Source organism: Furipterus horrens, unplaced genomic scaffold (genome assembly GCF_987537825.1).
Source record: "Furipterus horrens unplaced genomic scaffold, mFurHor1.1.pri manual_scaffold_3, whole genome shotgun sequence".
Lineage (NCBI taxonomy): Eukaryota > Metazoa > Chordata > Mammalia > Chiroptera > Furipteridae > Furipterus > Furipterus horrens.
In genome coordinates, this window is record NW_028327173.1 from 208,974,648 (window position 1) to 208,989,203 (window position 14,556).

Genomic DNA, 14,556 nt, shown 5'->3' on the forward strand with positions numbered 1-14,556 from the left:
TTGTGACGCGTTTGTCTGATCTCGGCATGAGAGCCAGGCTGGCTTACGAGGTGGGCTGAGAACGATCCCCTCCTCGCCAGTCGTCTGCAAGGACAGGCTCTTCCCTGAAACGTTTGGTAGAATCCACCTGTGCTTTTTTTTTTTTCTTTCTTTCTTCCTCTCTCTCTTTTTTGTGGAAAGATTTTTAACTATAAATTCAAGTTTTTAAATAAAGCTCTTTAGATGATTTATTGTTGGATGAACTTCAGTAGTTTTTATTTTTCAAAGAATTTGTGTGTTTCTTCTAAGGTATTGACTTTATTAGCACAGAGCTTTTCTTCCTATTTCCTCGTTATCCTTTTAATATCTTTAGCTTTGTAGTAACGCTGATACGTGGTGTCCTTTCCTGTTTGTTTTCCCCATTAATTTGGATACACATTCATCGATTTTACTTACATTGTCAAAGAACTAGCTTTTGGCTTGACTTTCCCTCCACGCTTTTGTCTCCGTCGTTAATGTCTGCTGTGGCGGGCGTTACCTCCTCTCTGCAGCTCACGTTGGGTTTCCTACGGTACAAGCTGAGGTCGTTTCCCTTCACCTCCTCCTCCTCCTCCTCCTCCTTTCTTCTCTTCTACTGTAGGCCCTTAGTGCTATAAAAGTCTAAGAACTGCAGTAGCTGCACCCCACAAATTGTGCTTTGCTGTGTTCATTCGGTTCAGAACACCAATTTTCCATTGTATGCAGTTGGAATTAACTTTTTGTGAAAGTTGTAGGGTCTGTGGCTGTGGATGGCTATTGTCACAGCCCCATTGGTTGGTCGCAAATACTGTCCTTTCTCCATCGAAGGGCCTTTGCTCCTTGGGCGAAGAGGAGTTGACTCTATTTGTGGGTTCTGTTTCTGGGCTCTGTTGTGTTCCATTGGTCGGTCTGTCTGTCTCTCCCCAATAACATGATGTCTTGAGGGCGTGGCTTTGTATGAAGTCTTGAAGTCCGGTTCTATCAGTTCTCAGGGTCGTTGCCCGCATTCGGCATGTGTTGTGTTGCCTCTTGTGACCTTTAGCCTTCCCATGTAAACCCGAGAATCAGTTTGTCAGTATTCGTGAACTAGCCGGCTGGCATTATCGTGCTGACTATAGATGAGGTTGGGAAGAGCTGACGTAATATTGGGACTTCTAATCCGTGAACACAAAATACCTGTCCATCCCTTCAGATCATTTCTATTTCCTTCATCACAATTTTACGGTTTCCTGCATATAGATCCTGTATACGTGCTGTTGATTTCTTTTATCGTAGCTTCATATTTAGCTGCATAAATAACCTAAGCATATGTTGTTAGATTTATACCTAAGTATTTTAATTTTTTTGGTGTTATTGTAAATGGTGTTGCGTTTTTAAATTCCAATTCCAATTGTACATTCCACAGGAAAGCAGTTGAATTTTGTATATGAACCTTGTATCATGCTACCTTGTTCTAATCACTGATTCTGGGAGCTTTGCCTGTCTGTCCTGTGCAGTTTCCTGATAGACAGTGATGTCATCGCAGTGTTCCTTCCTCTCCGCCAGTCTGTACACTTTTGCTTGTATTTGCCTTCTCGCACCAGCTGGACATCCAGGACGGTGCCGGGCAGGCGCGTGGAGAGCAGACCTCCTCGCCTTGTCCGCTCGGAGGGGAGAAGCACCCAGTTCCCCTCACTGAGGAGGTGAGGAAGTTTGTATTCCCGGTTTGCCGGATGTCCTCTGTATACTGGTCTTAAGCAGCTTGATTTCATTCTGCCTTGGTGAAGTTTTCTTCCCGTTTCTTGTGCTTGGGATCCACGGAACTTCTTGATCTGTGGATTTATCGTTTTCATCAAATCTGGAAAACTTTCAGCTGTTATTTTTCTATTGATTTCTTTATTCCTGCATCTCTCCTCCCCTTTGACACTTGAGTTACATAGATATTAGGGCCCTTGAGGTTGATTTACAGACTCCCTCGTGCGCTGTTCTTACTGACACTCATTTTCTCTTCTTCTTCCTTCTCTTTCTCCTCCTCCTTTTCTCTCTCCCCCGCTCACCCCCACACCTCCAGTCTGTTTTCTCTCAGTATTTCTTTTGGATAGTTTCTATTGCTGTTTGTCCATGTTTACTAATCTCTTCAGTTCATCTCATCCAGTGCATGGTAGTTTTCTAGAAGTTTAACTTCAAAATATATATGATATTTAAAATATGTCTATAAAACACACACACCACACACATATACACCTTTGTGCCTCTATCTAACATATTCAACCTTTCCTTTGGCTTCTTTAACGAATATAATACAGTTATCATAACTGTTTAATTTTCCTGTCTAATGAATTCTATCACCTGGGTCATTTCTGAGCTCGTTTTGCTTGGTTGATTCTCTCCCTGATTATAGGTCATATTTTCCTGCCTGGTCATTTTTACTGGGTGCCAGACATTGTCGGGAGCTGGCTGTTTTTATATTCCCATAAGTACTTGAGCTGGGATGTGGCTATGTTACTGGGACCCCGCTCTGTTGGGGACCAGAGGCAAGTGCTCTGTGCTCCCTCCCAGCTCCCTGAGGGTGACGTGGTTCGCACTCTGCTGACAGCGATGGGGACGGGAGTCCTGGCGTCTGCCCTCTCTGGTCGTTCTTTCCCCACCCTGGGGAACTCCCTCACACGTAAATGTGGGGCAGCTCTCAGCTGAAGACTCGTTTCCGGAGTTTTCTCTCTCTGCAGCTTCTCCTCTGAGGTACTCTGCCCTGCGAACTCTAGTCCCGGCGGCTTTTCTGGACTTGCAGCTCTGCCTCCTCAGCTCAGGGGCACCCACTCCCCATGCCACGTCCTGGGCGCGGCGGGGTGTCCCCCCTGCTCGCCACCTCTGTGCTATGCCGCCACCCCCCCCCCCGCCTGTGTGGCACATTCTGTGTGTCCTGCTTCGCAGTCTCGGCAGGGCGGCAACTCGGGCGCCTGTCCCCCCATCTTGACTGGAAGCAGAAGTTGATGGCACTTTGTAAAAAGCAGTTCCACGTGTCAATAGAAAAGACAGAGACAAAGTGCTACAGTCGCAACCGTAACCACAAAAAAGGGGATGTGGGTTGTGAGGATCCAGCCTGCCTTGGGATTCTGCCCTTAGAATGTCGCAGCTCCGCCTTTCTGGTGGGGACCTGACAGACAAGGGGTACAAGGAGGAGCGTGTGTTCTCTGTTCCTGCGTCTCCGTTAGCCGATGGCGGGCTTTGGCGTGCGTCAGGAAGTGTCATCCTGGAGACCCAGGTATCTGGTGTTGGCCCCACTGGTGGAGTTTTCACATTTGAACTGTGCTTTTCTGATTCTTCGTCCGAACCGTCAAAGGACAGGCTTTCACGGCAGGTGCGCGGCCGAGAGGAAGCAGCACCGTCCAGTCTAGAAGCCTGTCAGCACTGTGGGTGCCGGGACCGCGCCGCGCTGGAGATAGAAACATCTTATACTAACGGAAATTAACTTAAAATTAAGATAACAATAACTTCTGTTCTTTTTGCTTCAAGTTTTTGAAACAATGTAGCAAATAAAATTTCATGAAAGCCGCCCTTTTAGATGACTTTTAATTAAGTCGGCTTAGGGGCTGGCACACCAGTCGCGACATCTCTAACAGATGTAACAAGTCAGGGTTGCAATAGCTGGTCTTCCTGAGAAGTCAGGTCCGGATTCCAGCTCTAGGTCTTCCCCTGGGACTCGTCACTCGGCCCGCTCACCCCTTCGCCGCCTCCATGATTTTAATCTTCCCACGTGTGGTTAGGACTTGGCCGCCCTGCCTGACGTGCTGGGGAGGAACGTTGTTAAAAGCGCCAGTCTTTTTCCTCTCGCCCTGTCACCCCGGCTGTCCCCGAGAAGGCTCGCCGTGCATCCCTGCCCCCGCTCCCGGGGCTGCCGAACTTCTTTGCAAAAGCAAACTGTGTCGCCCCGCACTGGGAGCTGCTTTCTGCTCAGCCGCAGGACCTCGTGGGCTTTAATGCTGTGGGAAAAAAGGATTAACAGCCTTAAAGTACCCAGGTCTTTTAGTTTCTGACAGACACAAGATTACTTCTGCAAAGGTGGGGTGTGTGTGTGTGTGTGCATGCGTGTGTGTGAGCATAGGAGTGAATGGTGTGCATATGCACACGTGTGTGGTGTGTGTGCATTTGTGGCATGCACACATGTATCTGGTATTAAATAAACCCTCCGAATATTTGGAGGACCCTCAGCGTTCCGTGGGAAGTCTTTGTTAGGCAAAGTGAAATTAGGGTGTATTTTAAAATAAAGTCATTGGCACATTTCCTGATATACTCAGCTTGAGAATTTCCAGGCTGCTCTCTCTGTAAGTGGTCGCCCTGACTCTTGCCTCATTGGTGAGTCGTTGGTTGAAACCCAGGGGCTCACCTGAAGTCCTGCCCCGACCCACCCACCCCACCCCTGTGCTGGTCTAGGTCTGTCTGGTCCTCGCATCAGCCGGCTCTCGGCCCAGCCCCGTGACTGGGCGGGAGGGGCCTGTGTGCTGGCCCTCTCTGTGCCCCTTCATGCCTGGGCCAGCTGTCGGTCCTCCGTTCTCCCCTCCACCCGGCTGAGCGCCCGTCGGTCAGGAAGCTCCCCGCGTTCACCGCACTGCCCTGCACTAGGTCTGACCTGGCAGGATGCTCGCTAACATTTTATTGAATTAAACAAAGCATGTGCTAGCTTTAAACTACATCATGTCATCTAAATTCCCCACAGTCCCATGCCTTATGTATTTTTCCTGGTCTCCAGTCCCTCGGTTTCACAACCTAAGGCTCAGAAAAGACCTTTATACCATTTTTTCCAGATTCAAGAGGCTCTGCTGAAGACCCCTTCGTCAGTAGGCAACGGCGGTGTCTTTATATCAGCCAAGGGCTGCTGTGGGGCCCTTCCACTGTGAGGCGCATGAACATTCGCTCTTGCGTGTCAGGCAAGGCAGGTGGGCTGGCGTGTGGGTTGGTTCTTGTCATTTTCTGTGAAGTGACGCATTTCAGAGCTGGAGCTCAAGTGGCAGGTCCAGCCCAGGGATGAGCCAGCCTCGGGCTTCCTGGCTGACCCACGTGGTCAGAGGCGGACCGGGGGTCTTGGGCGAGAGGCAGAGCGGGAGCGCTCCAGCCCGGAGAGGTCCGGGGCTAACCCCGCGGGGGACGTCGCGCCTCTCCGCGCCACCTGTTTCTCTCTCAGAATGGCTTAGGGCGTGACCCCCTCACACGGCTCTTCTGCAAACCACGTGTAATGTGGAGCGCCAGCTTGCATGGAAGATGTCTACCTGCAAATTACCGACAGAAGGTTCTCATTCCTTACTGCTTACACGATTGGTTCTAAAATACCAAAACCCTGTAGTAAGATTTTTTTCTAAATACATTGGTCTAATATTTTGGAAAAGGTAAAATGATACCAAAATTCTAGGTATATTTACTCAGTGCCACGCAAGTCCCACTGGAATTCACACCCGTCACTGGATGGACAGCGCGATATGGGGGGGAAGAGCCGAGGGTTTCCGGCCAGTCCCCAGCTGCTCCGATGTCACCTATGAAAGGGGGAGGACATCGTGTGGACTGGAGAGGGACACCGTGGGGCGCAGCATCTGAGGCAGGGTGGGCAGGAGGAAAGGGGAGCTGTCATTACCTTAAATGACGAAGAGAAGAAGGTAAGAACATCTCCAAATGAAGGGCTGGATTCTAAGTGAACGTTTAAAGATTAACAGGCCCCCGAGGGCTTCTGGAACAGCATACTCCGCAACAGTATCTCCGTTATCACCAGGTTTACGGAGTCAAGAGCTTGCTTTTATCTCTAGATAATGAGACAATCTCATGAATAGGGAAAAAAGTGCACTTCCCTCGCCTTTTAAATAGAATGAAACAGTCAAGGTACCAGGTCTTTTTGTGCCACTTTTTACCATAAAATGCTCATTAAACGTAAGAGTCCTAGCCACAAATAGCCACGCGAAGATCTGGGTTAATGGCAGATCCTCAGGCTCATCTTTTTGCCTGTGGAACCAGGGGTGATGTAGGTCCCGCCTGGACCTGTGACATCACTTTAAATTCAGACAGAAGCTGGCATTTGCCTAGGTCCTCGTGGGAGTCAAGTCTGAGATGGAGCCACGGATGCAGTGCTGGGTCCGTCCTTCACCCACGAGTCACGTGCTGCCACGTGAGGGGCTTATATGAAGTTGTCCCCCCTCTCAGGTGAATGACACATTTCCTCAGCCAAGCACAGGTGCTCCAGAGCAGAAATGGTCCCTTCTGCTCTAGCCGGGACCTCTCAGGGGCCAGCGCAGCCCCCGCAGAATCCGGTCTAGGAACTGTGTTTCGTGTTGGTGTCACCGACGGGCAGTGCCTGGCTTTGCTGTTACAAGCGACCCTGTGCGCAGCAGTGAGCTACGATAAGGTTATGCTGCCATGCGTGCTGAGCACATGTTTGCCGTCATGGCGTGCACGTTAACACTCACCCTCACAAGGACGTCGAAGGCCAGGGGTACTCTCCCTGGAGTGACTGAGCCATTGTCAGGGTCACACAGCTGATCAGTGAGAGCCAGGATTTGAGCCTGCCTGATCTGAGTGCTGCGTCAGAGCTTTTCCTGACTTCCCGGGGCCCGGGCCTGGTTACCAGCCTTCCCGAGGACGGGTGCTCTGGGCCCTGTCTGGACCCTGACGAGGTGCCGCGAGGCTGGAAGTGAGCCCCGAGAAGCTCCGCCGCTGGGGGAGGAGGCCCAGTGACTCCTGGGCAGGCCGGCCGGCCGGCTGAGACCTTGGCGGGGAGGGCCTCGCACCACTGCGGGCTGGGTTCTGCCTCAGACTCAGTCCTGTCAGCCCCTGGCCCGTAGCATCAGTCTGTACGGCGTGATCTCTGAGATCGTCGGCAGCCGTCCGTCTCGAGAGACGATGGTGTAGCTTCTTAAGAGTCTATCTGCACCGCCGAGAATGGCTGTGCAGTCTGACTCGGGAGTGACACGGTATCTGTCTCCTCCCGTGTTGAATCGACATCTTGCGATGACGCTGGAGTGTCCTCTCCAGTGAAGCTGAAGCTACAGAGCCTGGGCAAGGTGATATGGAGGGTCTGCTGTTGCCCATGCAGCAGACCCCCCCTCTCTTCGCAGCTGAAGGGTCCAAGGGAAAGACGGAGTCAATACAGCTTGGTTTCAGGTGCGCCGCAGGAGTCCCTGAGATAAAGGGACATTCGCCCTGTCCTGTGTAAGTCGGTCCCCAGGCCTTTCTAGGGAAACCAGCGGGTGCCCCCGCCAGTAGCTCTAGTTCAGAGAGAAGGTTTAAAAACCCAAGAGGTAAGAATATAGAGTGCTGTCTTTCCCAAGCCTCCCCCAGCTTCATGAAGTTAGGATGCTTATTCAGATGTTTAACCCCTCAGAGGGAAGGCAGACGTAAGGTGCTCTTTATCCTTCTCGCTGCCCCCCCCTGCGCGCGGCTTGACACCATGAAGTGGGACTTGCTGTTTTCCCACCCAAGTCCAAGGGCAAGTGGAGAAACCCCACAGAACCTCTGTCCATTCATGAGGTGTCACATGAGCCTTGAGGATGGCGTCTTTCGAATGAGCTACAAGGACTCCGATTGCATTGCAATGGCCCTTGGCTAAGGTCTTACGGTGCGACAGCAACCAGCCTCTACAGTATCCCCTGATGGACAAAGCCAGCGGGTCGGCCTGCTCTCACTTGGACTCTCAAAAAGTTGTTTCATTTTATTTTTAAACCTTTTTATTTATTGGTTGCTTCTTGTACATGCGCTGACCAGAGATCAAACCCGCAACCTTGGCCTGTCGGGACGACATTCTAACCAGCTGAGCTGGCCAGGGCTTTGAAAGTGATTTTATTTTTTAGGTTAACATTCAACAAAACTCCTATTTTGAGATAATTTTATGTATTTTAACACAGTATAGATGCATGTAACTGCCACCACCATCAGGACCCAGGACATTTCTGTAATTCCCTGTAAGTCCTTTGTGCTCTGCCCCTCCCCCACTATAGCTTTGTCTTGAGACTCGTATAGATGGAATCGTACAGTGTATAACCTTTTGAGACTGGCGTCCTTCACCCAGCATAATGCCTTTGAGAACCATCCAAATTATTGTGTGTGTCCATGGGTCATTCCTTTTTACCACTACGTAATACTCCACGTACCCTGGCTGGTTTGGCTCAGTGGATTGAGCGTCGGCCTGCGAGCTAAGTGTCGCTGGTTCGATCTTCCAGTCAGGGCACGTCAGAGAAGGAAAACTCTGACTCCAAAAAACCTCCGCTGCCTTGCGGCATACCTCTTCAGGGGAAAGGCTAAGGGAGTAAACCCCGACAGAAAATCCGGAGCCGGAGTCCCTAAGGCGGTTGGACGTTGTAGTCAACACCGGCAACTCCTGCGGCGCACCTGAAGCCAAGCTGTATTGACTCCGTCTTTCCCTTGGACCCTTCAGCTGCGAAGAGAGGGGGGGTCTGCTGCATGGGCAACAGCAGACCCTCCATATCACCCTGCCCAGGCTCTGTAGCTTCAGCTCCACTGGAGAGGACACTCCAGCGTCATCGCAAGATGTCGATTCAACACGGGAGGAGACAGATACCGTGTCACTCCCGAGTCGGACTGCACAGCCATTCTCGGCGGTGCAGATAGACTCTTAAGAAGCTACACCATCGTCTCTCGAGACGGACGGCTGCCAAAAATACTCCACGGTATGGATGTACTGCAGTCGGTCCGTTCACCGGTTGAAGCACGTGTGAGTTGTTTCCCATCTTTACCAGGTATGAGTGGAGCCACCAGAATGTGCGAGTTCCTTCCTCTAGAGACAGTACCTAGGGGTTGCTGGGTCACAGGGTACGTATCTGTTTAACTTTATAAGAAACTGCAGCACTGGGCTCCAGGGCGGCCATACGATTCTGTGTGCCCACCAGCAACGTCACAGAGCTTCCTCTGCCCCATGTTCTTGCTGCACTCACTTTTGCCAGCACTTTGTATTGGAACTGTTTCAGCAGGTGGGTAGTGATGTCTCGTCGTGGGTTTACTTTGCGTTTCCCTAATGGCCAGTGACACTGAACATCTTTCCACGGGCCTGCTTCTTCTTTCACGAAGTTCTTACTCAAGTCCTTTCTGTTCGTTCCAACGTTTTGTTCCTTTTGGATTTGTACTCAATTTATTTTCTTTTCTCTTGCAAATGGGTTCCGTTCCTTGACTCTCCCCAAGTCCCGAGTGATTTTGGATTGCACCCTGGACGTCGTGAAGGTTGGGCTGTGCAGGTCCCCTGTCCTGTTTCCTCTGATGCGCGCTGTTCCCACCATCTGAGCTGGCGCCTTTCCTCGTGGCACTGGAACGGCAGGCGCTGTTTCCGGGGCTGCAGCTCCCGTCTCAGCGCTGGTCTGCGGTGGCTGGCGGGAGTGCCTGCCACCGTGCGAGTGTGTTTGGGGACAGACAGAGCTTGGGGCCCCCTCCCAGGCTTTTCCCACTCTCTGTGGTGTTCCCAGTCTTTGGACTTCAGTTTTTGGTTTTTTTAGGATGGAACAACGACGGGGTTTTCCGCATGCACCCCCATCCCACTGTGTGCGCCACATGCTCCGGCAAAATGCCACGGAAAGGGGGACTTACTTGTGTAGTTGTCCGTCTGCCCCCCGCCACGTGAGTGCAAACGCCCATCAGTCTCTGTGCTGCTCATGCCGCTCTCTAGAACCTTCAGGTGGTTTTGTGTGGTCTCCAGGCTTGCGGGTGGCTTTCTGCAGGGCTGTGTCCAAGAGGGTCTGTCATCCCGGGAAGCGGAGCGACTCCGTGATGCTCACGGTTTCGCTGGGAGACATAGACAGTAAGCAGCTACGTGGGGGGGGTCGCAGTCATAGAGATGCTCTGAAGAAAGAAATACGGTTGACCGCAGAGAGTGACAGTGTTGGGTAAGGCCGTCAGGAAGGCTCTCTGCGGGGCTCCCATTCGAGCTAAGAGCTGAAGAATGGAGAAAGCTGGCTGAGAAATGTATCCAGCAAAGGCGGCAGCAGGTGCGAAAGCCCCCAGGGAGGGAGAAGTCAGCAGGTCCCCAGCGTGGTGCGCGAGGGGAGAAGGACATAAAATGGGGTCACAGAGGCAAGGAAGGTCTTGCAGGGCCCGGTGCGCCGTGAGGAGGGGCTGGGGCTTTGTGGTTCCCCACAGCAGAGCATCACCGCGGCCGTAAGGGTGTGCTTACCGGACAGATCGCGCCGCCCAAACTCCCTGGTCAGGTGGCCGGTCCTTGCGAGTCCTGCCCAGCGGGTGGTGTGGCCTTGGGATTATCTGACCTGCGTGTTGGCGTTGCCATCGTGAAAGCTGGAAGACCGTGCGGTGGCTTCCGGCGATGTGTGGGAGGTGACGTAGATTCTAATATCCCTTCTACTTCCAAGGCTTCCGATACCATGGAGAAGAAAAATAAAACAATTAAAACCGCAGTTTAAAAAATGAGAAGCACTCAAGGAGCTAGTATAAATAACCCGCAGACACAGACAACAGGATGGGGACTGACCGTGGGGGAGGGGGAGGGGGAGGGGCGGGGCAGGGGAGAGCCACGGGGGAAACGGGGCACCTGTAACGGAGCCACAATAAAAACATGAGAAGCACTGGCAGAGGAGGAGACTGCAGTCGGACGAGGCATTATAGCCTTTGTAGCGGAAGGGTCCTCGTAACTTCTGCAGAATGGCTGTTCTCCTCTGTTTTTAATTATTTTGCTAGGGCGGGGTGCTCGGGGGAGTGTGTTGGGCTGGTTTCTCTGGGAAGCATGAAAGACTCACGTGTCCCTTGCCTTGGTTCAGATGACAGCGCTTCCGCAGCCAGCAGCATGGAGGTGACCGACCGCATCGCCTCCCTGGAGCAGCGGGTCCAGATGCAAGAAGACGACATCCAGCTGCTGAAGTCGGCCCTGGCCGATGTCGTGCGGCGGCTGAACATCACCGAGGAGCAGCAGGCCTTGCTGAGCAGGAAAGGACCGACCAAAGGTGGGCGCTCGACCTCACCCAGGAGCGGCGGGGCGTGGGCCTCACGCACGAGCCTCGCTCTGGCCGATGCGTTGCACCCTCTCATATTGACAGGGAAGCGAAACTTAGACAATGAAACGAGCTCAGCATGGTCAGAACCACACGGCAAGGGGACGGCGTTTCTTGGCTCGGTGTTGGGGTGCAGTTGTAGTGACCAGTGAATGCGTGGCCGGTCAAGGAGGGAACTGTCCGCAGTGAGAACGACTGTTTACCCAGATTGTCTGGAATAGAGTTAGTCTGCAGAAACCCCCCGCACCCTCTGGGTGCCCTCAGGAGGTGGTGCCCATGCGCATCTCTTCCTCTGTGCTCCCCTCGTCCTGTCCTCCGTTTCAGCCCAGCAGACACGGCACTGATCCTGTGCACACGCGTGGCTTCGCGCAGAGGCTGGGCCCAGAGGGGACAGGCCCTTCCTCGACGGGCTCAGGACCCTGAAGTTTATCACTCACTCCCATCCCCCCATCAGCTAGTGAACTCCTTCTGAGTGACACCTCCTGTTTCTTCTGAATCCCCTTCTCCGCTGTCCGTGAGGACGTAGCTCCCAAAGAATCCTGTGCCCGGCGGATGTCTGGCAAGTGGAGACACTCATTTTATTTCCCTGTGGCACCTGGGAAAGAAACGTAAAGAGCAGTGTTTTTGTTTTAAGTTACTTGGTAGTGACCCCCTTTTTGAAATTTTGGAAATAAATTGCCTCCTGGATATTTCTGTCCGGCTAGTCCCTACCCTGCTGTCTGCGTTCAACCAACCAGTGGGCACGGCTCGCCTTTTGCCGGAATGACTTTTCCTCGTGGCCAGCCCCAGAGAGCAGAATGAAGTCCCTCTTTGCTGTGAAAGTCCCTTGGTTAAAACATCCTGAGACTGTGGCATGTAAATGTCCCTTTAACATGACCTTGCGTATTTTGCTTGAATAACCCAGTGATTTCACAGTTCCCGCGTTTTCCCTGGAGTCAGGAGATGGCTCTGCCTCATCTGCAGGTGCTGGTGTTTCCTCCAGCACGCGTCCGTCCGTCTTTGCACATTTCCGGGGACAGAAATGTATCTCTTCGTCCTCCAGGGTAATTGTCACCATCCCCAACGTGGGATACACGTGCTGGGCAACATCCACATCTTGAATAGTCCTTTTAAGGAATCTTTCCTCCTCAATTACAAAGTGATTAGGATATTTTAAATAGAAACCAGGTTATTTTAGGTATTCTTGACCTACTCAGCTTTCCAAAAATAATTCTGATGACTACTGTATCCTGAAGGGTACATTCGAAGTAGTTGTTCATGTAACATTTCAGACCTCTACAACTTCTTTATTTTTTAATTTTTTTTTCAGATTTATTTTTTTCTAATTTTTAGAGAGAAGGGAAGGGAGGGAGAAAGAGGCAGAGAAACATCCATGTGCGAGAGATGCATCAATCTGCTGCCTCTCACACCCCCAACTGGGGACCCGGCCCGAACCCCAGGCCTGTGCCCTGACCCAGAATCAAACCAGCGACCCCTCAGTTTGCAGTGACGCCCAACCCACTGAACCATGCCAGTCAGGGCTACAGCTTTTTTAATTTTAGAAAATTAGGGGAAAAAATAATACAAGAGGGCTATCCAGGAGTTATCTTTTCTTGATTAAAAGTAAAGTTTGATTTCTATAAAACTTCTAAGAGAAGTTATAGTTGATGTTTCTTTATAATATTCTTTTCATAAGTGAAAATAAATCAAAGCATAAAAGCCAAAAGGTTACATCAAGAAATGGAAAAAGACCATAAGGGAGTTGACTGGGGGACAGGGGGGTGGCACCCCCTGATGGAGGAGCCATGGTTTCCTTGCTCATGTGCAGTCCACATGGGGACGCTGGGGCAGAAGAGGAGGCGTCCGTCACCGGCGCTGGGGGCTGCTTCTCCCACGGCTCCGCGACGGCCTGGCAGGTGCCCCTCCGTGTGGAGGGCTGGCGGTCTGCAGTCCTGGTTTGGTTGGGGGATCTTTGAGACAAGATGGGTGTTAGGCAGACCTGCTGGCTTCCTAAAGGCCCCGTTGTCATCGCCTTACGGCGCCCTGGCCTGCCGTCCTTACACAGCCCTGAAGCAGACGGGGCACGCGGCACTCTTCCTTTTTAAATATCCAGTGATCTGTTTCTCTCCCGTTAGCTGTCCACAGCACAGGGCTCTGTCTGGAACTTTGGGGGCACGTCCCCATGCTGTTTGCCCAGGGCCGTCCAGGGCCAGAGATGGCTGTGCCCCAGAGACACGGCCCCGCACAGGAGGTGGGCAGCGTTCACGGTGCCCGGAGCGCTCCTGCTGCCCGTGTCCCCCGTTGCTGGGCGGCGCCCCCGCTCCCCGCCTCGCCGTGGCCTGGGAGGCTGTGGATGGCCCTTCTCTGCAGCAGCCCTCCACTCACTGGGAGGAAGTTGCCCTGACCTCTGAGCTTTGACTGCCCTGGGCATTCTTCAGAGAGTTATCTAGTGTCACAGAGAGAACTGAGTCTCAGGAAAATGGCCCAGAGCTCAAGTCCGAGGCCTCCTGAGAGGGGGGAAGGCTGGGGCCAGCCCCGTAAAATGCTGTGGGTTTAGTGCGTGTAGAGGGAGCTGCGTCTCAGACTACCTTTAAACAGACAGACAGACAGACAGACAATATTCTCCTGTCCCTATTATGGCCGATTGTGCTAGTTATCTGACTCTTCCTCACCCAGTGATACTGACTCATAGGATGAACTCAGCCTCCACCTAAGCTCCCCAAACTTTGCTATTCTTTTCCTTGCGTATTTTTCGTAAATATTAAGACCCGGTTGCCCTCTCCTATGCCTTCACTGTAGAGAGCGTCAGCTCGCCGAGTTGGCCCACGTTGGAGTTACGGCAGGCGGGACACCTGCTGAGCCTGGGCTGCCGTAGAGCAGAGAAAAGAGAACCCAGCGGCTTTCGGGGCAGACATTCTACAACTCTTGCTACCATCCCAGTTCCCCAGTGTTGTGGGGGCAATGCTCGCCGCTGGCAGAACGAGGCGAACAGACCCCCTTAGATGTGGCCGTGCCTGTGCGGACACAGGACACTTGGTGAATAAGGGAGGCCTGTGGCGTTACGTGCAGGGGGGAGCGTCGAATAGGAAGCCTCAGAGGAGAGAGAGCAAGCTCAGGGCATGACCAGAAAACCTGGCAGCTCCTGGGACCGAGGCTGTGCAGTCTTCAAGTGTCTGTGGCTGGTAACGACAGGGAAAATGCTTATGTGTCACGTCTCACATTAGGTGCCAGACACAGGCTATAGAACTGGATATACTGTGTAATTTCAACTAAACACACAAAATCTGTGCAAACATTTGAAAGAGCTATACCAGCATCTATTGGGGTTTTTTTTTTCCCTCGGTGGTAGGGTTATGATGTTTTTCTTTTTTATACATTTAGTTGGCTTCTGAATGGTGTATATTCCTTCAAAAGCAGAAGAAATGTGTTGTAAAAACGACCCTTCTTACCACTGACTCTGCTCTTCCCTGCGTGGCGCCCGGCCGCAGGGCTCACGGCAGACTTCCGGAGCCGGGCTTGGCTGGCGTGTCCTGGAGAGGACGGGAACCCAGGCGCGGCGTGGAATTAATAACAGACCCACTGGGCGCGTGCACGGCTGACTCCCATGTCTGCACCAGGA

The 14,556-nt window shown here is 52.3% G+C and overlaps 1 protein-coding gene across 5 annotated transcripts in view; it reads left to right on the forward strand.

Moving 5' to 3' along the window:
* EML1 (EMAP like 1) overlaps window positions 1-14,556 on the forward strand; it is a 139,459-nt gene that overhangs the window by 71,776 nt on the left and 53,127 nt on the right. For all 5 annotated transcript variants that reach the window (XM_090271384.1, XM_090271383.1, XM_090271385.1 and 2 more), the window contains exon 2: window positions 10,728-10,910. In XM_090271384.1, coding sequence (XP_090127510.1) covers window positions 10,728-10,910 — 183 coding nt within the window. The remainder of the gene's footprint in view (window positions 1-10,727; window positions 10,911-14,556) is intronic.